The 23,288-nt window shown below is 44.6% G+C and overlaps 1 protein-coding gene across 2 annotated transcripts in view; it reads left to right on the top strand.

The window, feature by feature from the left end:
- The window catches only part of LOC126484416 (probable cytochrome P450 6a14), a 109,741-nt gene that overhangs the window by 76,409 nt on the left and 10,044 nt on the right, over positions 1–23,288 (top strand). For both annotated transcript variants that reach the window (XM_050107927.1, XM_050107926.1), the window contains exons 4-5: positions 7,893–8,064; positions 10,341–10,571. In XM_050107927.1, the coding sequence (XP_049963884.1) occupies positions 7,893–8,064; positions 10,341–10,571 (403 nt within the window). The remainder of the gene's footprint in view (positions 1–7,892; positions 8,065–10,340; positions 10,572–23,288) is intronic.

Below are 23,288 nucleotides of genomic sequence, written 5' to 3'. Positions count from 1 at the left end.
GTTACGCAATACGGAGAGGTTTATTATCGAAATTACGAGAGAGCACATTCCGGGAAGAGATGGGCAACATATTACTACCGCCCACATATATCTCGCGTAATGATCACAACGAAAAGATCCGAGAAATTAGAGCAAATACGGAGACTTACAAGCAGTCGTTCTTTCCACGCACAATTCGTGAATGGAACAGGGGAGGGGGGATCAGATAGTGGTACAATAAGTACCCTCCGCCACACACCGTAAGGTGGCTCGCGGAGTATAGATGTAGATGTAGATGTAGATCTTCGTAGTAATCTAATCTGTGCAAAACTTATACAGGAGCAGGCGTAATAACAATAATAAATAATAATAAGAAGAAGAGTATGAGGAGAGGAGGAGGGGTTAGCGGAAGGAGGCGGAAAAGTGTACAAATGAGTGAAAAGATCTCCTTGTTGAATGAAAAATACTCAAATTCTTATCTCTTCTCGATACAGGAGGCTGTGCTACAACGCTGACAGAAAGGACGTGTAGACTAAATGAAAGTTTTGCTAAAATTTACAGCTGTGATGTGGTTGGTGGACAACTGCGTGTAAAAAATTTGGCCTGCAGAATGCTGCTATAGAGCCACGATGCCATCATACTGTCAAAACCAGAAGCACTCTTTTAGTTGATTGTTAATTTTTTTGTCGTACATCTTGTGACTGGTTTGACGCGCCCCACCACAAATTCCTCTCTTCCGCCAACCTCTTCATCGCAGAGCAGCAGTTGCACCCTATGTCGTTAATTATTTATTGGATATATGCCAATCTTGTCATCTCCTACAGTTTTATCCTCTGAAGCTCTCTCTGGTATCATGAAAGTTATTTCCTGATATCTTAAAACATGTCATATCACCCTTCTTCTTCTTCTTGTCAGTGTTTTCCATTCATTCCTTCCATCGCCTATTTTTCGGAGAATCTCCTCATCTCCTCACTCATCATCTTAACGGTCCATCTAATCTTCAACATCCTACCGTAGCACAACATCTCAAACGATTAGGTTATCTTCTTTTTCAGTTTTTCCGTCATCGTCACTCACTATCATACAATATTGTGATCCGAACGTACATTCTCAGAAGTTTCTTCGTCAAATTAAGGCCTGTGTTTGACTAGTAGATTTATTTTGGCCGGGTTGGCAGCCCGAGCTGGGCAGACAAGCAGAGGTCCCTCCTTCGCGACCCGGCGGCAGCAGAGATAAGGCAATGGTGCAAACGGACACAGACTGGGCAGGCGGCCGAACCATGAAGAGCTGGCACAGGCGTGGTTAAATACTGCTTCCATGCGCTAACAGTCGCGGAAGGCGCGACGGTAGCGTGTCTCACCAATCTACACTCCTGGAAATGGAAAAAAGAACACATTGACACCGGTGTGTCAGACCCACCATACTTGCTCCGGACACTACGAGAGGGCTGTACAAGCAATGATCACACGCATGGCACAGCGGACACACCAGGAACCGCGGTGTTGGCCGTCGAATGGCGCTAGCTGCGCAGCATTTGTGCACCGCCGCCGTCAGTGTCAGCCAGTTTGCCGTGGCATACGGAGCTCCATCGCAGTCTTTAACACTGGTAGCATGCCGCGACAGCGTGGACGTGAACCGTATGTGCAGTTGACGGACTTTGAGCGAGGGCGTATAGTGGGCATGCGGGAGGCCGGGTGGACGTACCGCCGAATTGCTCAACACGTGGGGCGTGAGGTCTCCACAGTACATCGATGTTGTCGCCAGTGGTCGGCGGAAGGTGCACGTGCCCGTCGACCTGGGACCGGACCGCAGCGACGCACGGATGCACGCCAAGACCGTAGGATCCTACGCAGTGCCGTAGGGGACCGCACCGCCACTTCCCAGCAAATTAGGGACACTGTTGCTCCTGGGGTATCGGCGAGGACCATTCGCTACCGTCTCCATGAAGCTGGGCTACGGTCCCGCACACCGTTAGGCCGTCTTCCGCTCACGCCCCAACATCGTGCAGCCCGCCTCCAGTGGTGTCGCGACAGGCGTGAATGGAGGGACGAATGGAGACGTGTCGTCTTCAGCGATGAGAGTCGCTTCTGCCTTGGTGCCAATGATGGTCGTATGCGTGTTTGGCGCCGTGCAGGTGAGCGCCACAATCAGGACTGCATACGACCGAGGCACACAGGGCCAACACCCGGCATCATGGTGTGGGGAGCGATCTCCTACACTGGCCGTACACCACTGGTGATCGTCGAGGGGACACTGAATAGTGCACGGTACATCCAAACCGTCATCGAACCCATCGTTCTACCATTCCTAGACCGGCAAGGGAACTTGCTGTTCCAACAGGACAATGCACGTCCGCATGTATCCCGTGCCACCCAACGTGCTCTAGAAGGTGTAAGTCAACTACCCTGGCCAGCAAGATCTCCGGATCTGTCCCCCATTGAGCATGTTTGGGACTGGATGAAGCGTCGTCTCACGCGGTCTGCACGTCCAGCACGAACGCTGGTCCAACTGAGGCGCCAGGTGGAAATGGCATGGCAAGCCGTTCCACAGGACTACATCCAGCACCTCTACGATCGTCTCCATGGGAGAATAGCAGCCTGCATTGCTGCGAAAGGTGGATATATACTGTACTAGTGCCGACATTGTGCATGCTCTGTTGCCTGTGTCTATGTGCCTGTGGTTCTGCCAGTGTGATCATGTGATGTATCTGACCCCAGGAATGTGTCAATAAAGTTTCCCCGTCCTGGGACAATGAATTCACGGTGTTCTTATTTCAATTTCCAGGAGTGTATCTGGAGTGAAGGCAATGACCGCCTCTCGTGATTGGTAGTGGATCGAGCTTGTAATATTATTGGTATTTCCGTCCTATGAAAACTTTGAGTGCCCTTGGAAAGGCATTCAACTATCTGTATATTAAATGATCAACTTATGAGACATATTCTTTGAAAGACATTTATTTTATATAATTAACATGAAAGACATTTGTTTTATATAATTAACATTACTGTAAAGATGCGCATCTAGCGCGGACGCTAATACATCGATTGCGCAGTCAAAGAAACATTTTAACAGAAGCTGAACGACGTTCCGCTTCGATCTAAATAAAAGATGACAGTAAAAAAAACTTTGGTAGATCTTCAGATTTTTTTAATGTACTTCTGCTTGTGGTGCGAAAGCGTGAAGAAGGTCGACTTTAAGCTAAAAAAGTGAGCGGTCTTGCCAGCGTGCAGACAACATTATTAATCAATAACATTCAAGTAATTTATGTTCAAAACTGTAACTCGGCAAGCTATTGTTATCGGAGGCGTTGAACAGTGCAAGAATTGTCTTTAACGAAGGAGAAAAGTGACTGTAATTTGTGACAAAAACGTGAACATAGTAGCTAGTAAAGGACAGGCTGAAATGTGATCGCACCATAGAGTTAGATAATTACTTACGTAAGTTATGCTGTCTATAAAGTAGCTCTAATTGCTTGTGAGAATTATTAGAATATATTTAGTGTTTACCAGATTTCCTATTCTATTCTTTTCCTTTATACTTTTTTATCCTCCATGCCATATTATTTTTATAAATGTCAAACAGCCTTTACTACAGCAGAGAATACTGCGGCATCCTGGTCGTAGACAGAAGGCCGCTCTTTGTCTTCTATACAACTCATAGCTGCCCCATCTATTAATAATTTCATTTGCAAATGCATTTTTTTTACTATTCATTGTTAAAGGTCCCTTAGGTAATTATAAAATCCATGCTGATTACGTAAAGAAATCCGGGTTGTTCTTTTCCAAATAATGGAAGTCTTTGCGTAATCAAAAACTAGTCTCCTTCTGACAACGATCAGGAGCCGACCAGAAGACGGACGTCTTCGACCGCTTTCGTGTCTCCTGTGGCAAAGCTGTGCCAAACTGGGAACACGGCATTCTAGTATGAAATACAGATTTAAATTGATAGAATTGAAATATATTTAACCTAATAATAGTAATAATTTTTTTATCATACTAGAAGCTGCATTTCTTCCTGGTTGCCGGTCGGATTGCATCGCACGGGCGGCAGTGACTCGGAAGCTGCAGACGTCCACTAAGCTCCAGGGTCACTGATCGCCGCCTGACTGACTCCATAGTGTGACTTTATCGCAGTTTCGGCCTTTGACTTCTGCTTCAAGTTCTCCTACTGTTTTGTGCCATTGCAGTGTGTTGGCATGCCTCCAGAAGGCATACCTATCTCTGCATTGCTGTCTTACTTACTCCTCGGCTAATGACTCATGGATTCATTGCCCGCTGACAGACCTATGATTTTATTCTGTCCATTGGCTGTCTGCACCTTTGACTGTTCCCGCTTGTCAGTTTTCTTACTGGCCTCCCCCATTCTGCCCTCCAGGATGCTGAATTTTCCATCATATCAGCTTTGTCATTGGTGGTTTTTATTTGCAGTTTCACCGAATGAACGATCAATGCTGTGTAACTAAGCATTCTAGTCGTTGTACAACGTGAAATTTCCTATCTTTCAGGGATGGTGTTCAACCAGGGAACTTCCACTTCATTCTCAAGTCGGTTCCTTGTTGTAAAACCTTCCAGCATTTTCTACTGTCTCCTCTGCGGATTGTAGTCTGTTAGGCGTTGCTTCAAGTGTTTGTTTGCATTCTGAGTTGTTATGAAAGCGGCAACCCAAGAACAAGCCCACTTGTTTGTAATACGAATGCCTGGGCTTTTCTCAAGAGTCCCGAAGAGTTTGTGATTCAGCGGCATCCCTACTGCTGACAGTCAGACTTTAAATAGGACAACGCTTTCCAAGTGAAGCAGATACTTAGTTAAGCCGTACCTATCTGGCTTTTGGGAAAGTGTCCCCTCGTGCAGTGTGGGATCCGTACCAGATAGGGTTGATAGAAGATATAGAGAAGATCCAACGGAGAGCAGCGCGCTTCGTTACAGGATCATTTAGTAATCGCGAAAGCGTTACGGAGATGATAGATAAGCTCCAGTGGAAGACTCTGCAGGAGAGACGCTCAGTAGCTCGGTACGGGCTTTTGTCAAAGTTTCGAGAACATACCTTCACCGAAGACTCAAGCAGTATATTGCTCCCTCCTACGTATATCTTGCGAAGAGACCATGAGGATAAAATCAGAGAGATTAGAGCCCACACAGAGGCATACCGACGATCCTTCTTTCCACGAACAATACGAGACTGGAATAGAAGGGAGAACCGATAGAGGTACTCAAGGTACCCTCCGCCACACACCGTCAGGTGGCTTGCGGAGTATGGATGTAGATGTAGATGTAGATGCCCTGAGCGCCTTGTCCTAAATCACTACAACAGAATTAATAGCAGGCGCGAAAAACTTAAAACTTGACTTAGAAGCTTCAATGATTTACACCGCCAAGGGACCGTGGACCTTAGCATACCTACCCGTTCCTGTGTTAAAGGGCTTTTAAAGTCGGGCAGACAGACAGACAGACAGAAGGACAGACAGATGGGCAGACAACAAAGTGATCCCATAAGGGCTCCGCTTTTACGGTCTGAAGCACGAAACCTTATATAGGAAAGAAAAATGTGGAAAGACATTGGAAGTTGTGGGTGAAAGTCGAATTTTGCCCCTGGTGGCATTTACCCTGGTTATGACACTGGTTAATACATTTAATATCATGTATTATATCGTACTTGAATACTCTTCGAGATGTTGTCCGATTCTTCAGTGGTGACTCTCTTGAGGTCATCCAGTGTGTGAAGAACATTCCCGGCGACGGTCACTGCAAGTTCCAACTAATTGTAAGACTGCTCTATCGAGTCGATGTCATGAGATACCATTTAGCACTCCCTTCGATTGACTGCTGTCTGCCGGGGGAAGATATTGCCTAAATGGACACGGTGTGCTCGCTCGTTATCGTCTCGAGAGACGAACACATCGTCGAGACGCCTGTCCCGAAACTGCACAGCGCTCAAGTTATCCTAGAGAGCGACGAGAGGTATACATTTCTACTTGATACTGGCCCTAAACATGACTGACTTAGCACCATAATGTACCCACGGGACTGCGTAACTTGAGACGTACTCTTCCACGATGATCATCAAGCGACAGTCAAAAGCTGTACTCATCGCTGAGGAGAACCTGTCTCCTTTAATCTACCTCCTTCTGCCACGACGGTGCTGAGAGATTTGTGCTGTTCCAGCATGCAGTGCTGCTGGGTTCTTGCCTGGGTGCCTACGACCCACAAATCTGTAGGTGACAGTCACCAGCTAATGTTGTTGACCACAGACGACTTTTATGAAGCAACTCTTCAATATTTTGTCTATTAAAAGAGCCTTTGGATCTTAAAATAACGTCGCCGTGGTGAACATCAATTCGCCGGCAACTTCATGTGCTCTCTCGAATGCAGACATTGCATGCCCTGATGAATGCACTGGGCACGCAATTTCTCATTTATCTCTGTTAAACATGTGGCTGTTCATAACGATGGCCCGTAGTCGAAAGGGTATTGAGAAAGAGGTTCCCCACAAACAGAAGTTTGTGATGTGATATGCTGACAATTGGTTATCAATGTGTCGGCTGAGCACCAAAGTTAGTATTTTTGGACGATGTTCAGTCAAGAGCTTCCATCACGAAGAAGAGTAGGTTATTAAGCTATTACTCTGATAGTTACATGTAGAGTACTTAATTGTTTATGTTTAGATTAATGAAAGTTTTTATTCAAGAAACAAATCTGAGGGTTGAGTACGAGTACTGGCGCACAGGGCTACACAGTCAGGCAGAAAAAGACATTTTCAAACAAAGGCGTTTAAGAGAGTATTTCTTCATCTCGTGCATCGTAAAAGATAGTATGTATTTAAAAACTAAAAAGGTGATTATATCAAAGCCATAACATCTCAGGTTGCTGATATATGTAACTTATATTTCGAGAGATTATAAGAATGGAATAAAGGGTTCATTGTTATGCCTAACTGAGATTGATAAAACGTTGGCAGCGTTTTTAATAACAGAATATTTGTAAATTACTCTGTAGGAAATACTGCAACGAGGCCACATTATTTCTTGAAAAGATTTTATTATACCATTACTAGTTTCTGGCCTGAGCTCATCGTCAGATGGTAGCGTTGAACTCTTGCAAGTTTTACACTTGTGTCCTTTGCTAGATGTGTACTTTTACTGTTGTTCTTTATGTTCACTTTGATGTATTTTAGAATCACTTTTACAGCTAGACAAATTTTGTTAAATGTTATAGCAAGTATTATTTTCAATAGTTGAAGCTAGCACTTCAGTAAGTTGCAGTATTTCCTACAGAATAATTAAAAAAGTCTACGATGTTGTCCAACCAAAATGGATAAAATAATGTCGTTATTATCCGGCCAGGTAAAGACAACTGTGAATGACTTCAGAAAGTGCAAGCTGACGATGCGCCCAGGCCCGAAACTTGTGACCTGGCTGCAGTATTTCCTACAGTGTAATTCAAATAAACAGCTGGGGATAAAATAAAACATCTACTGTACCCCATTGTTTCTACGAAGGACACATACACTTGTAAGGTTGTGAATTACAACTCTTCACGGTAACGTTGATGTAATGTGCCACTATTGAGAATAGCGTCGAGATGTGAGAAAAGCACAAGTTAGATGGTATCTAGACAACTTTAGAAATATTGACGAAGCTGCTGCGCCATCCATCATTGGAACACACTGAGACATTGATTCCGGTTACTCGCTAGTTGTTTCGATTCCGATGTTATTTAGAGTTTAACGCCTAAGAGTTGACGGAGCTATAAGGCCTGTTCGTTAATAAAATATTTAAATGATTAGAAACAAATTAGATGTGGTGTATAAGCTGGTAAAGTCTCCGTTCAGAAGGCAAATAAGTTCTATCAGTGTTTTGCAATGTTTTAGACTGTAAACTAGTTTTGAGCATTAATTTTCCTATTTTTTCACTTTAGATCCATTCTGTACCTTTAGACGTGGACAGATATTTCACTAATTTGGTGAAGGACACCATGAACTACCGAGACGCTCAAAAAATATCAAGAGGGGATTTCTTGCAACTTCTCATGAATTTGCGTGACGACCAGAGGGTAGCCGAGGGAGATCAACAAAAGTCGGCTAGTTCAAGTAAGTTACTCTATAGTTTGGAAAGAAGTAACACCAGTAAGTTAAAATTTTATTTTATATTGAAGCTGTCTCAAAAACTCATAATATTTCCACTCTTCTTTAAGTTCTTGTACGCTGTTGCTGAACCACTGTACAGGGTTATTACAAATGATTAAAGCGATTTCATAAATTCAGTGTAGCTCCATTCATTGACATATGGTCACGACACACTACAGATACGTAGAAAAACTTACAAAGTTTTGTTCGGCTGAAGCCGCACTTCAGGTTTCTGCCGCGAGAGCGCTCGAGAGCGCAGTGAGACAAAATGGCGACAGGAGCCGAGAAAGCGTATGTCGTGCTTGAAATGCACTCACATCAGCCAGTCATAACAGTGCAACGACACTTCAGGACGAAGTTCAACAAAGATCCCGCGGAAGTCGACGAATAAAGCAAGCAGGGAGCTAAATGTACCACAGCCGACGGTTTGGAAAATCTTACGGAAAAGGCTAAAGCAGAAGCCTTACCGTTTACAATTGCTACAAGCCCTGACACCCGATAACAAAGTCAAACGCTTTGAATATTCGGCGCGGTTGCAACAGCTCATGGAAGAGGATGCGTTCAGTGCGAAACTTGTTTTCAGTGATGAAGCAACATTTTTTCTTAATGGTGAAGTGAACAGACACAGTGTGCGAATCTGGGCGGTAGAGAATCCTCACGCATTCATGCAGCAAATTCGCAATTCACCAAAAGTTAACGTGTTTTGTGCAATCTCACGGTTTAAAGTTTACGGCCCCTTTTTCTTCTGCGAAAAAAACGTTACAGGACACGTGTATCTGGACATGCTGGAAAATTGGCTCATGCCACAACTGGAGACCGACAGCGCCGACTTCATCTTTCAACAGGATGGTGCTCCACTGCACTTCCATCATGATGTTCGGCATTTCTTAAACAGGAGATTGGAAAACCGATGGATCGGTCGTGGTGGAGATCATGATCAGCAGTTCATGTCATGGCCTCCACGCTCTCCCGACTTAACCCCATGTGATTTCTTTCTGTGGAGTTATGTGAAAGATTCAGTGTTTAAACCTCCTCTACCAAGAAACGTGCTGGAACGATGCTTTCGAACTCATTGATGGGGACATGCTGTGCAGAGTGTGGGAGGAACTTGATTATCGGCTTGATGTCTGCCGAATCACTAAAGGGGCACATATCGAACATTTGTGAATGCCTAAAAAAACTTTTTGAGTTTTTGTATGTGTGTGCAAAGCATTGTGAAAATATCTCAAATAATAAAGTTATTGTAGAGCTGTGAAATCGCTTCAATCATTTATAATAACCCTGTACATATGGGGAAAATAAACATAAGATAAATATAACCGGAACTGATACCATTAGAGAGAATCGACATCATAATTTGATTAACAAGAGAATAGCCAATGACAATAATTCCAATGGAACGACAAACGGAAACATCTGTAGAATAAAGAGTACTGCTGAAAGCGGTGAGAGGCATCTCAGCGCCTGGGATGCCTTCACGGGAAGGGAAGCGTGGGCTGCTAGCTGCTGGGCAAGTCGTCTGAGGTGTTGGGCCACGAGTGGTTCAAATGGCTCGGAGCACTATGGGACTTAACATCTGAGGTCATCAGTCCCCTAGAACTTAGAACTACTTAAACCTAACTAACCTAAGGACATCACACACACCCATGCCCGAGGCAGGATTCGAACCTGCGACCGTAGCAGTCGCGCAGTTCCGGACTGAAGCATCCAGAACCGCTTGGCCACCGTGGCTGGCCCACTTGTGGCAGTCAGCTCATAACATGACCTGACATTTCATTTGATCTTTTTATTTCTGAATTTTAACTATTGTAACATGACAAACCCTAATCATAGGAGCGAGCATACTTAATAATGTGTAAATGATGTGCGCCGACAGCATATTTTCATTGGACAAATGTCACATCGCTTCAGTATTTGGTGTTTTTCCAACGCAAAGTTTTACTCACAGGCGTTTCTGAAGAAGATCCATAGAAGGCATGGTCAAAGGTTGAATAAAATCAGATTTAGTTGCAACCGGTTGGCTGCTTTGGGGTCATTTACTGATACGTAAATGTGTTTATTAAATTTTTTGAAACTGAAACCATAAGGATAATTATCCGGGACGATTAGTAATACGTATAAACATATAATAACAGTATTTGTTCATTGTTAATAGCTTCTTAAAGGGGTTCTACACTAGTTAAAACGAACCACTTGCGTCATTTCACAATGTCTCATGTTCCACCTTTCTGTGTTTACAGAGGACATAAAGCTAAACACTGGGCAGCTTGCAGCACAGTGCGTAGTATTTTTCCTGGCTGGTTTCGAGACATCCTCAACGACGATGAGCTTCGCGTTGCACGAGCTAGCGCTCAATCCAGACATTCAGAAGAAATTACAACAGGAGGTCGATGAGACTATACAAAAATCTAATGGGCAGTTGACGTATGATGACGTTATGAACATGCCGTATCTTGATAAGGTTGTTTCAGGTAAGAACAATAAATTTAAAGAATAAAGTCTCTGTTTCTAGAGTTTTGCCTATGAATATCACTTAGTTATGTATTCAGTTTACTAGTACAGCAGTATAATAAAATTTTGGTCTTAAAATACCTTTTCGTATCGATGCTGTTTTTTGTTTTGTTTTGTAATTTTTGTTTGTAAAAAATGTAAAGCCTCAGTTTAGATCAGATTACTGATTAACACTGTCTCGAATAAGTGGCAGGAATAGAGCCTTCGTAAGTCTGTCTCACTGCTAATACCACAGCGTTCCAAAAAGCATTGTTTACCGTAAAATTATGAAAACAATTACTAAAACTGCTGCTCCATTGTCTTTTACGTCTCCTGGTACTTTACTAAAAAAAAGTGTTCCGCTATGAAATACTAACAGAACTTGGTGTTCGTGTTAAGATGTGCGGCACTACGTTCCATATGGTGTGTTCTGCTCGAAGTCCTAAATAATGACGAGAGGACAGGAAACGAGTCGTGACTGCTTTGAACATAAGCCAAGCGTTTCTCTGCCACCTCACTCGATTTCCAGTATTACGATTAAGAGAAGAACAAAGTTGAACAATTACAACAGGAAGACTATTACGGGGAAAAACCGGCTCTCTGTGGAACTAATTACTGGATGAACCTCCTGTCTGTCGATGAGGTTGAATACAATGGACTTCATCCATTTCCGCAGCTGGTTTGAATCGCGTTGAAATACTCGTGGGAGTACTGGCTCGTCGCCACATAAAATACTTTAAACACCGGAATAATAAAATATTCGACGTTTCGACTGCAATGTGGTGGCCTTCCTCAGAGCATAATCTAATTTACCTCGATGAGGATAAATATATCGCGTTGCTACCACCTGTGTTAATTTTCTGAGGTACCAGAAAGGGTTTCAATTAGGTTCACCGAAAATTATTTGTAAAAGTTTCTGTGGCATATGGGTTTCAACTCCAGACCCACAAATCTGTTACTTTTTATTCAGAATGCCCCCATCTGTCCGACTATTTGTTTATGACATGCGTACAGCTGTAGATTTAACGGTAGACTTGCCATCTACTTAACCTGATGACAGGAAATTGTGGTCCTCATATCAAAATTTTGTGTGTTACCAGAACTCTTTAATGAACTCCTAAGTGGATTTTTGTGATGCTCATCAGATTTATTTTGACCACAACCGTCTAGTAATATTTCAGAACAGCAGTAGATATTTCGATAGGTGTCTGAAAGCTATATGGATTAATATACTACAAAAATAGTATTGAACTGAACAAGAAAGTTTCTTCCTATGGTAAACATCTGAATAAAAATAAGTCACTAACTTAGTTAACAGAGAAAGGTCAGTAACATGTCGATTCATTGCTTTTCTTTCAATATTTTAAGCAAAAAACGAATTAACTATCGTGATAAATGATGACATTTTCTGCAAATAAAAATACTAACTTTTTGATGAGTTATAATTACTGAAATAAGTAACTTCTTATATACTTGAAGCTCCTTTAGATACAGACGAGAATTAATATACTTGTTGTATTGATCCATAGTTAACTATTTCATTGTTTACCTCTTTCACGTTCACTTACGGATCATCACCATTTCAGTATCCATTGCAGCAGAAAAATATATGGACACAGATGAGATGGCGTGGGTCTCACAACAAAATAGTGTGTAAAGGTTCCACAGACGGTGAGCTGGGAGCATTGTATGGGCTGAATGCCTGACCCAGATGTTTCCTTGCCAGCGGCATTAGGCCGCGCCAATGAGTTCTTCCGCTGAGTGTTTAACAAGGGCCTGGCTGTCGCATCGTGCTGTGCTCTTGGTTCCGTGTGCTAGTTGGAATTTGGAGAACCCGTATTTGAAGCTGATGGCAGAATGATTCTACTGCTGCCAGCAGACATTTTGTTAAGGACCGCGAGGATAAGATGGGGGAAATTAGGTCTCTTACGGAGACTTGCAGACAATCGTTTTTTCCTCGTTTTATTTACGAATGGTACGGGACAGGCAATGACTTGTAGTGGCACGAGGTATCATCCACCATGCACCGTACGGTGGTTTGCGGAGTATTTATGTAGATGTAGATCTAACAAAGAGGCCATCCGGCAATCAGATTTTTGTAACTTTTGTATTTATGTTACGTGAAGTTCAGAACTCAAATTTCAATCTTTCTAAGCATTTCGATGCAACTCGCAAAAATTCTCAAGAAAATCGACATTGAAATTTTTCGAGGAACTATAATTCTCTACAGTAAAGGCAAGTTTCATGACCATCTGCGTGGCTGAATCACTTCCGTCTGCAACAGCACGCAGTTTGGACGTCCGCATTTGCATGACAGGGATAATAGTACTTGCGTACTCTACGTTCCGTGCAACCATTTAGTGTTTACTCGTTGTCTTTGTGTTATCACTTTTTATTCTTCTGCATTAACGATTACGGCCGCCTGTTTGTCATGGTGTCCGCCTCAGAAGGTGAGTGGTCAGCGCAGCGGATTGCTAACCGCAGGGACCCGGGTTCGATTCCCGACCGGGTTGGAGGTTTTCTCCGCTCGGGGACTGTGTGCTGTGCTGTTCTTACGTTCGTGTCTTCAGAAGTGATATTCCACTGATGTGATGGCAGTGTGAGTATGTCCCGAAAGTCAATAAATAGGGAAAAATAGTGCTGATTGTATCGAGAATGTTTCCCAGAAAATGCAGACTTAGTTTCGAATTAAAGAAGGCGACAAGAAATGTTTGACCAAATTCGTTAAAAGTGTATGACTGGATCGTGGAAGTAATTGGAATCGCATCAGATCAAGTTCACACTGCTTGACAGAGAGCTCTACTGCTATTTGTGAAGCTCTGAATCCTTGAGTTGCGGAAAGGAAGAAAACAATCCTAGTCTCTTCAGCCGCTATTTGAGTTTCAGATTGGGACTTTTTTTCTCTGAGCAGCAATAATGACATATTTGAAGGCTCCGAATTTGTTTTTCTTCCGTACTGCATTGACATTTGGCTGGATTATATTTCTATGTCATCCGCCAGGCAGGAATATCTCGGCAGATGGAGGGTCTTGCCGGCATCGGAGTCCATCTATTCTTGTGTCCCTTCTGGCCTGTGTCGTAGACGTATCTTCCTCTGCAGGCAACTTCCTTCCGGTTTCCCTTTCGTTTCCTGCTTTACTGCTATCTTTGTTTTGCTAATCGAGAGTTCGTACTTGCTGATCTGCTTGTTTTGTTTTGGCGACTTGCTGCGGTGCGTGCTGTGTATACAGGGTCGTCCATTGATAGTGACCGGGTCAAATATCTCACGAAATAAGCGTCAAACGAAAAAACTACAAAGAACGAAACTCGTCTAGCTTGAAGGGGGAAACATGATGTGGCTATGGTTGGCCCGCTAAATGGCGCTGCCATAGGTCAAACGGATATCAACTGCGTTTTTTAAAAATAGGAACCCACATTTTTAGTACATATTCGTGTAGTACGTAAAGAAATATGAATGTTTTAGTTAGACCACTTTTTTCGCTTTGTGATAGATGGCGCTGTAATAGTCACAAACGTATAAGTACGTGGTATCACGTAACATTCCTCCAGTGCGGTATTTGCTTCGTGATACATTACCCGTGTTAAAACGGACCGTTTATCAATTGCGGAAAAGGTCGATATCGTGTTGATGTATGGCTACTGTGATAAAAATGCCCAACGGGCGTGTGGTATGTATGCTGCTCGCTATCCTGGACGACATCATCCAAGTGTCCGGACCGTTCACCGGATAGTTACGTTATTTCAGGAAACAGGAAGTGTTCAGCCACATGTGAAACGTCAACCACGACCGGCAACAAATGATGATGCCCAAGTAGGTGTTTTAGCTGCTGTCGCGGCTAATCCGCACATCAGAAGCAGACAAATTGCACGAGAATCGTGAATCTCAAAAACGTCGGTGTTGAGAATGCTACATCAAAATCGATTGCACCCGTACCATATTTCTATGCACCTGGAATTGCATGGCGACGCATTTGAACGTCGTGTACAGTTCTGCCGTTGGGCATCAGAGAAATTACGGGACAATGACAGATCTTTTGCACGATTTCTATTTAGCGACGAAGCGTCATTCACCAACAGCGGTACTGTAAACCGGCATAATATGCACTATTGGGCAACGGAAAGTCCACGATGGCTGCGACAAATGGAACATCAGCGACCTTGGCGGGTTAATGTATGGTGCTGCATTATGAGAGGAAGGATAATTGGCCTCCATTTTATCGATGGCAATCTAAATGGTGGAATGTATGCTGATTTCCTACGTAATGTTCTACCGATGTTACTACAAGATGTTTCAATGCATGACAGAATGGCGATGTACTGCCAACATGATGGGTGTCCGGCACAGAGCTCGCGTGCGGTTGAAGCAGTATTGAATAGCATACACTCCTGGAAATTGAAATAAGAACACCGTGAATTCATTGTCCCAGGAAGGGGAAACTTTATTGACACATTCCTGGGGTCAGATACATCACATGATCACACTGACAGAACCACAGGCACATAGACACAGGCAACAGAGCATGCACAATGTCGGCACTAGTACAGTGTATATCCACCTTTCGCAGCAATGCAGGCTGCTATTCTCCCATGGAGACGATCGTAGAGATGCTGGATGTAGTCCTGTGGAACGGCTTGCCATGCCATTTCCACCTGGCGCCTCAGTTGGACCAGCGTTCGTGCTGGACGTGCAGACCGCGTGAGACGACGCTTCATCCAGTCCCAAACATGCTCAATGGGGGACAGATCCGGAGATCTTGCTGGCCAGGGTAGTTGACTTACACCTTCTAGAGCACGTTGGGTGGCACAGGATACATGCGGACGTGCATTGTCCTGTTGGAACAGCAAGTTCCCTTGCCGGTCTAGGAATGGTAGAACGATGGGTTCGATGACGGTTTGGATGTACCGTGCACTATTCAGTGTCCCCTCGACGATCACCAGTGGTGTACGGCCAGTGTAGGAGATCGCTCCCCACACCATGATGCCGGGTGTTGGCCCTGTGTGCCTCGGTCGTATGCAGTCCTGATTGTGGCGCTCACCTGCACGGCGCCAAACACGCATACGACCATCATTGGCACCAAGGCAGAAGCGACTCTCATCGCTGAAGACGACACGTCTCCATTCGTCCCTCCCTTCACGCCTGTCGCGACACCACTGGAGGCGGGCTGCACGATGTTGGGGCGTGAGCGGAAGACGGCCTAACGGTGTGCGGGACCGTAGCCCAGCTTCATGGAGACGGTTGCGAATGGTCCTCGCCGATACCCCAGGAGCAACAGTGTCCCTTATTTGCTGGGAAGTGGCGGTGCGGTCCCCTACGGCACTGCGTAGGATCCTACGGTCTTGGCGTGCATCCGTGCGTCGCTGCGGTCCGGTCCCAGGTCGACGGGCACGTGCACCTTCCGCCGACCACTGGCGACAACATCGATGTACTGTGGAGACCTCACGCCCCACGTGTTGAGCAATTCGGCGGTACGTCCACCCGGCCTCCCGCATGCCCACTATACGCCCTCGCTCAAAGTCCGTCAACTGCACATACGGTTCACGTCCACGCTGTCGCGGCATGCTACCAGTGTTAAAGACTGCGATGGAGCTCCGTATGCCACGGCAAACTGGCTGACACTGACGGCGGCGGTGCACAAATGCTGCGCAGCTAGCGCCATTCGACGGCCAACACCGCGGTTCCTGGTGTGTCCGCTGTGCCGTGCGTGTGATCATTGCTTGTACAGCCCTCTCGCAGTGTCCGGAGCAAGTATGGTGGGTCTGACACACCGGTGTCAATGTGTTCTTTTTTCCATTTCCAGGAGTGTATTTCATGACAGGTGCATTGGTCGTCGAAGCACCGTACCATGGCCCGCACGTTCACCGGATCTGACGTCCCCAGATTTCTTTCTGTGGGGAAAGTTGAAGGATATTTGCTATCGTGATCCACCGACAACGCCTGACAACATGCGTCAGCGCATTGTCAGTGCATGTGCGAACATTACGGAAGGCGAACTACTCGCTGTTGAGAGGAATGTCGTTACACGTATTGCCAAATACACTGAGGTTGATGGACATCGTTTTGAGCATTTATTGCATTAATGTGGTATTTACAGGTAATCACGCTGTAACAGCATGTGTTCTCAGAAATGGTAAGTTCACAAAGGTACATGTATCACATTGGAACAACCGAAATAAAATGTTCAAACGTACCTACGTTCTGTATTTTAATTTAAAAAACCTACCTGTTACCAACTATTCGTCTAAAATTGTGAGTCATATGTTTGTGACTATTACAGCGCCATCTATCACAAAGAGAAAAAAGTGGTCCGACTAAAATATTCATATTTCTTTATGTACTACACGAACATGTAATAAAAAATGGGGGTTCCTGTCTAAAAAAACGGAGTTGATATCCGTTTGACCTATGGCAGCACCATCTAGCGGGCCAACCATAGCGCTATCTGGTTTCCCCCTTCAAGCTAGACAAGTTTCGTTCTTCGTAGTTTTTTCGTTTGACGCTTATTTTGTGAGATATTTGGCCCGGTCAGTATCAATGGATCACCCTGTATTGTCCGCTGCCTGTTGTGGTTCAAGAGGCGCTTGCATGTTGGTCGGTGTGACTTCCTCTGCTGCTGCCTAGACTGCTTTTATGTAGTTTTTGAAACGTCCGTTTCAGGTACCGGTTTCGCTCTCTCTTGCCCCTCGATTTGTTCTAAATCAAGTACCTCTTCGTCTGTGCTGCTTCCGTCTCACAGTCGACGCCTCTTGTTTTCTAATAGCTGCACATCAGCTATAGTAGGTTGTTTTCCTGCTACCAGTTTTGAGGGTAACAGGGAAAATCTGCACATGGTAGTTTTGGCTTCCGTATCCATCACTTGGTTCTCCATCACAAGTTCAGCGACGACCAGTTCCCTGCGTTGCTCTAACGAATTTTTTGAAACGAAGACTCGTCTTGCGAAGAACGTTCTTTGAAGGCCACATTCATTACAGATGAAACAAGTTCGTATCCGTGGACCGTAAGTAGCATGCACCTTTCATCCACAAACCGTTAAAAATGAGAGGGAATATTCTGCCTGACACGCATTTCGGATTTGTTTCACTCCTCCATACTTATTTAAAATCTTTCAAGTAACAGTTCTCAACCTCAGGAGGCAGGGTAAACAAGCGCACATTTTTGTACTCTAGGTCAGCGTTTGGAATTATGACAGTACTCACAGAGGCGTCACGGTAGCGAAATTGTTTTCCTTCCGTTTTTGAGAGAAATCATTTCCAACAACACAGGGTTCAAGAGCTTCACGGAAAAGCAGTAGAGCTTCGTGCCACAGTAAGCAGTGTGAAATTGATCTGATGTGATACCAATTACTTCCACTATCAAAAAAAATGGTTCAAATGGCTCTGAGCACTATGGGACTCAACTGCTGAGGTCATTAGTCCCCTAGAACTTAGAACTAGTTAAACCTAACTAACCTAAGGACATCACAAACATCCATGCCCGAGGCAGGATTCGAACCTGCGACCGTAGCGGTCTTGCGGTTCCAAACTGCAGCGCCTTTAACCGCACGGCCACTTCGGCCGGCTTACTTCCACTATCGTGCACTTCTAATGAGCTTCGCTGAACATTTCTTGTTGCCTTGTCAAATTTGAAACTGATTGTGCTTTTTCTGGGAAACATTCTTGATAACATCGTGACTAACATGTGGCCGAAAACGCTACCACAAAAGAACACGACACACGATAACAGAAAGATAACGAATAAACACTAAATGGTTACACAGAACGCAAAGTAAACTTCTCCTATTCATGGCTTGCAAATGCCACGGCGAAGCGGAACTGACCAACACAGTCCGTCGTGAAAACCACCTTAACTATAGGAAATAAAAATTCTTTAGAAAACTTCGAAATCGTTCTCCTTGATAATTTTTGAGTGTTGCATCGAACTGCTTTGGCCAAAAAATACTTGAGTTTTGAATTACACGTGGGTGGTCTCCTCGTAAGCGAAAAACCAGTCAACTGGAAGACGGCTATCGAGAACTTAAGTGCTCACCAGTACGCATCATCAAAAGAGGCACACGATATAGGGTTAAAACTCAATCTGTCCAAAACCATACGCTCCTGATTGCTTATTCTAGGCTCATTAGCCCGAAATATCGGGAGTATATCATCATATTTAATTCTAAATTGGATAAATATATGTTTCTCTCTTTCGGCGAAGAGTGTACGGTAATAATGAAAATCTAAACAGGGCTGAACTCGTAGCTGCGATGTACGAGAAAGTATTACCGTCTCTGCATGCCCTACAAAAATATAAAAAGCTGTCCCCTCTCCATCTGACAACGAAAGCTGTACAAATGCTTTTAACTTCAAATTGTTGATTACAGCGATTTTATTCTGCAACTTGATTCTTAGGCAGGCTCACAGCGCTTAGAACTTGCGATGACTGCCTGCGAACAGAATTCCTGTGACAGTCGATTTTTAAATATATTTCACCGTCTTATGCACAGATATTCTGGCTAATTGCAGACAAGTTCAGATATATCCATACACTATCTCTCCTCTACCGTGTTATCAACATATAAAGTCTCTCATATCTCTCTTCTACCTTAACGCTCTTGTCGGAACAACACAGCAGAAACATTCATTACCATCAGAGCAAAATCCATTGTGTCCTACTCCATCGTCCAATCGCTATTGCGGGGGCCTTTTCGGCACCAGAAACCCTATTCTGGAATTATTTCCCTTTAACATCAAAGAAATGAATAACATCTCCTGTTTAATGACATATCTTCTAAAAGTTCAAGAATGTCTGTCTTTGTTTTGTACACACTCGTTACTCCATTACAGCTATTAGAGTACCAGTGTTTCCAACCACACCTTCCTCTTTAAGCACTTAGCTAATGCAGTCTGCATGAATTTCTCCCCTTCAAAACTCCTTCTGCCAGAAAACATCATTTGAGATAACTTGTAATCTTGTATCTGTTGCTACCGTTATTATTGATGATATTCCTGTTGGGTGTGCAGCCGAATTATGAAGTAATTTGGATTCAATATTTCTACAGTCTTCTTCAGATAAGAACGCTGCATGCTAATCACGCCGGCGAGATGGATAGAGGAAATATTGTGTATAGGTGACTGCATGATCTGTCTGCAGACCCGACGAGACCAACATCAGTTATCACGTTGACCGTCGCAGGAGTAGTAAAGGATTTTTTAACGCCAAGCCAGCCGCGGCGTCTATATATATAGGTCATCTGACGATCACGTTCTAATTTCAGTTGCTCGTTCTATGTTCTTTTCTTTTCTTACAGTATGTTTTCATCGGTTCACTATGTTACTTCTTTCTGTCTTCAGACCATTTTGAACCAGTCTTTTTAGCTACTCTCCCTTGGAATCCTTCCATTTCCAATACTTCTCCCTGAAAGGCTTCTCTGTTGTTTATAATTTCTGTTTTTATGTTGTTTCTCATTAAATCCTTTTTTAGTTCGTTGATCCAACTTGTTCTGGACTTTTTACTTCACAAACATTTGAAAATATTATTTGTTAATCTGCTATCTTGCATAATGTCCAAAAAACATGTATTCTTTATCTCATTACGTTTGAATTTTTTTTTTTTTTACATTTTGGTATATTTCAGCATTACTTTGTAATTTCTAGCCTTCTGCTGTGTTTATTGGTACTAATATTTTTCTTATAATTCACCTTTCTAGTTCTTCTAATTTATCTCAATTATAAGATCCTTGAGTTTCTCCCGGCGTATTTGATAGTCAAAATATCCACGGGTGTGCTGCCGGTCTACAGTGTCCAACGGGCACAATATTTCGGCGATCATACATGTCGCCATCATCAGGTGAACTGACGGACTGAGCTCCTGTGAACGTGCCGGCACGGAGATCCGTACGCTATGGCTGCTCAGAGGGAACTGGGTTCGGTCGCGGCGGCGGCTGATTTAAATACCCTCCGCCCGCGGCGCGCTCCCTCCGCCGTCCGCGCCCCGCGCCACGGTCGCGCGGTGGAACAGATTGCGACGGCGTCTGAGATGACGTCGGAGTGATGGCTCTGTCCGCCGTGGTCGTCACAACTATACGTTTGCTCGATTTACTCTTGATTAACCCGATCGCTGGTTCCCAAGCCTTGCTAAGATTATAGCCACAGTCACGGTTTATGAGGTCGTCATTGGTGCGAATTTCGATGGCCTCTCTAACAACGCTGTCCCAATATCTCGACGTCTGTACCAGAATCCTCGTGCGGTCATATTCCATGGCGTGATTTTCCGACAAACAATGTTCAGCGACCGCCGACTTGCTCGGATACATCAGACGAGTGTGCCTCTGGTGTTCACGGCATCGATCCTCGACGGTACGCATCGTCTGACCAATATACGACTTGCCACATTGACACGGAATCTGGTACACGCCGGCCTTCCTCAAACCGAGGTCATCTTTGGCGCTCCCCACCAGTGCACGAGTTTTATTTGGAGGACAAAACACAGTCCCGACCCGGTGTTTCTTCAGAATGCGAGCGATTTTCCCCGAGAGTGCGCCTGTGTATGGAATAAATGCAGTGCCTACCTCCTCCCTCGTGACTTCATTCATCTCAAGAGGTTGTGCTGCAGTGGTTGGGCGGAGAGCACGTTGAATCTGCCACTCTGAGTACCCATTTTTTCGAAATACAGTTCTCAGATGTTCCAATTCCTGGGGTAGACTCTCTGCGTCAGAGATAGTGCGCGCCCTATGTACTAGAGTTTTAAGTACCCCATTCCTCTGTGAAGGGTGGTGGCAGCTGTCTGCGTGCAAATACAGATCAGTGTGCGTAGTCTTCCGATACACCCCATGACCTAGGGTGCCGTCAGCCCTTCTCTTGACCAAGACGTCAAGGAAAGGTAATTTACCCTCCGTTTCAGTCTCCATAGTGAATTTGATGTTGGGGTGTATGGAGTTTAGATGTGTAAGGAAGTCAAGGAGTTTATCCATACCATGTGGCCAGATGACGAACGTGTCGTCCACGTAACGGAAAAAGCAAGTAGGTTTCCATACGGATGACGACAGGGCTTCCTCCTCGAAGTTCTCCATGTACAAATTCGCTACCACCGGTGAAAGTGGGCTACCCATGGCGACTCCCTCCGTTTGTTCGTAATATTCTCCATTAAAAAGAAAATACGTGGAAGTCAAGACATGCCTAAAAAGTTCAGTGGTCTTCTCGTCAAACTTCTGACTAATCAATTCTAGTGACTCTCGCAGGGGTACCCTCGTAAACAAGGAAACGACGTCAAAACTCACCATGATACAGATATCATGGTGAGTCCAACCTGAAGCTGTGAAGGCGTTTAACAAAATCGACGGAATTACGGATGTGATGAGGGCATTTACCCACATAAGGACTTAATATTCCCGTCAGGTATTTGGCCAACAAATATGTAGGTGCCCTGATGTTGCTGACAATGGGGCGTAATGGTATCCCCTCTTTGTGAACCTTCGGGAGTCCATATAGTCTAGGCGGTACCGGACCTTGGGGTAACAATTTCTTAGCGTCACCCTCCGGTAAAACTGCGTCCTTGAGAAGCGCCCTCGTCTTGTTCTCCACCTTCTTTGTAGGGTCAACGCTGATCTTCCGGTAGGAATCGTCATTTAGCAGGCTCTGCATCTTATCGGTGTAGTCCTTATGGGAGACAACAACTGTCCGGTCGCAGAAATTGTTAGTGCTGTTGAACAGGTTGCAGCTCGACTTCCGCCAGAATCAGCCGAGGAAATACGTCGTGAAACGTGTCGTGCCTTGACGAAATCCAAGCCGATGAAGTCAAATATCAGCAGTAAAGAGAGGGCGGCCATTCGTGATTTGAGGAAGCGCTCTGAAATTGTTGTCTTACCGGCTGACAAAGGCAATGCTACAGTTGTTGTCTCCCATAAGGACTACACCGATAAGATGCAGAGCCTGCTAAATGACGATTCCTACCGGAAGATCAGCGTTGACCCTACAAAGAAGGTGGAGAACAAGACGAGAGCGCTTCTCAAGGACGCAGATTTACCGGAGGGTGACGCTAAGAAATTGTTACCCCAAGGTCCGGTACCGCCTAGACTATATGGACTCCCGAAGGTTCACAAAGAGGGGATACCATTACGCCCCATTGTCAGCAACATCAGGGCACCTACATATTTGTTGGCCAAATACCTGACGGGAATATTAAGTCCTTATGTGGGTAAATGCCCTCATCACATCCGTAATTCCGTCGATTTTGTTAAACGCCTTCACAGCTTCAGGTTGGACTCACCATGATATCTGTATCATGGTGAGTTTTGACGTCGTTTCCTTGTTTACGAGGGTACCCCTGCGAGAGTCACTAGAATTGATTAGTCAGAAGTTTGACGAGAAGACCACTGAACTTTTTAGGCATGTCTTGACTTCCACGTATTTTCTTTTTAATGGAGAATATTACGAACAAACGGAGGGAGTCGCCATGGGTAGCCCACTTTCACCGGTGGTAGCGAATTTGTACATGGAGAACTTCGAGGAGGAAGCCCTGTCGTCATCCGTATGGAAACCTACTTGCTTTTTCCGTTACGTGGACGACACGTTCGTCATCTGGCCACATGGTATGGATAAACTCCTTGACTTCCTTACACATCTAAACTCCATACACCCCAACATCAAATTCACTATGGAGACTGAAACGGAGGGTAAATTACCTTTCCTTGACGTCTTGGTCAAGAGAAGGGCTGACGGCACCC

This window comes from Schistocerca serialis, chromosome 6, assembly GCF_023864345.2.
Source record: "Schistocerca serialis cubense isolate TAMUIC-IGC-003099 chromosome 6, iqSchSeri2.2, whole genome shotgun sequence".
Taxonomy (NCBI): domain Eukaryota; kingdom Metazoa; phylum Arthropoda; class Insecta; order Orthoptera; family Acrididae; genus Schistocerca; species Schistocerca serialis.
This window is presented reverse-complemented; position numbering and strand designations above follow the sequence as displayed.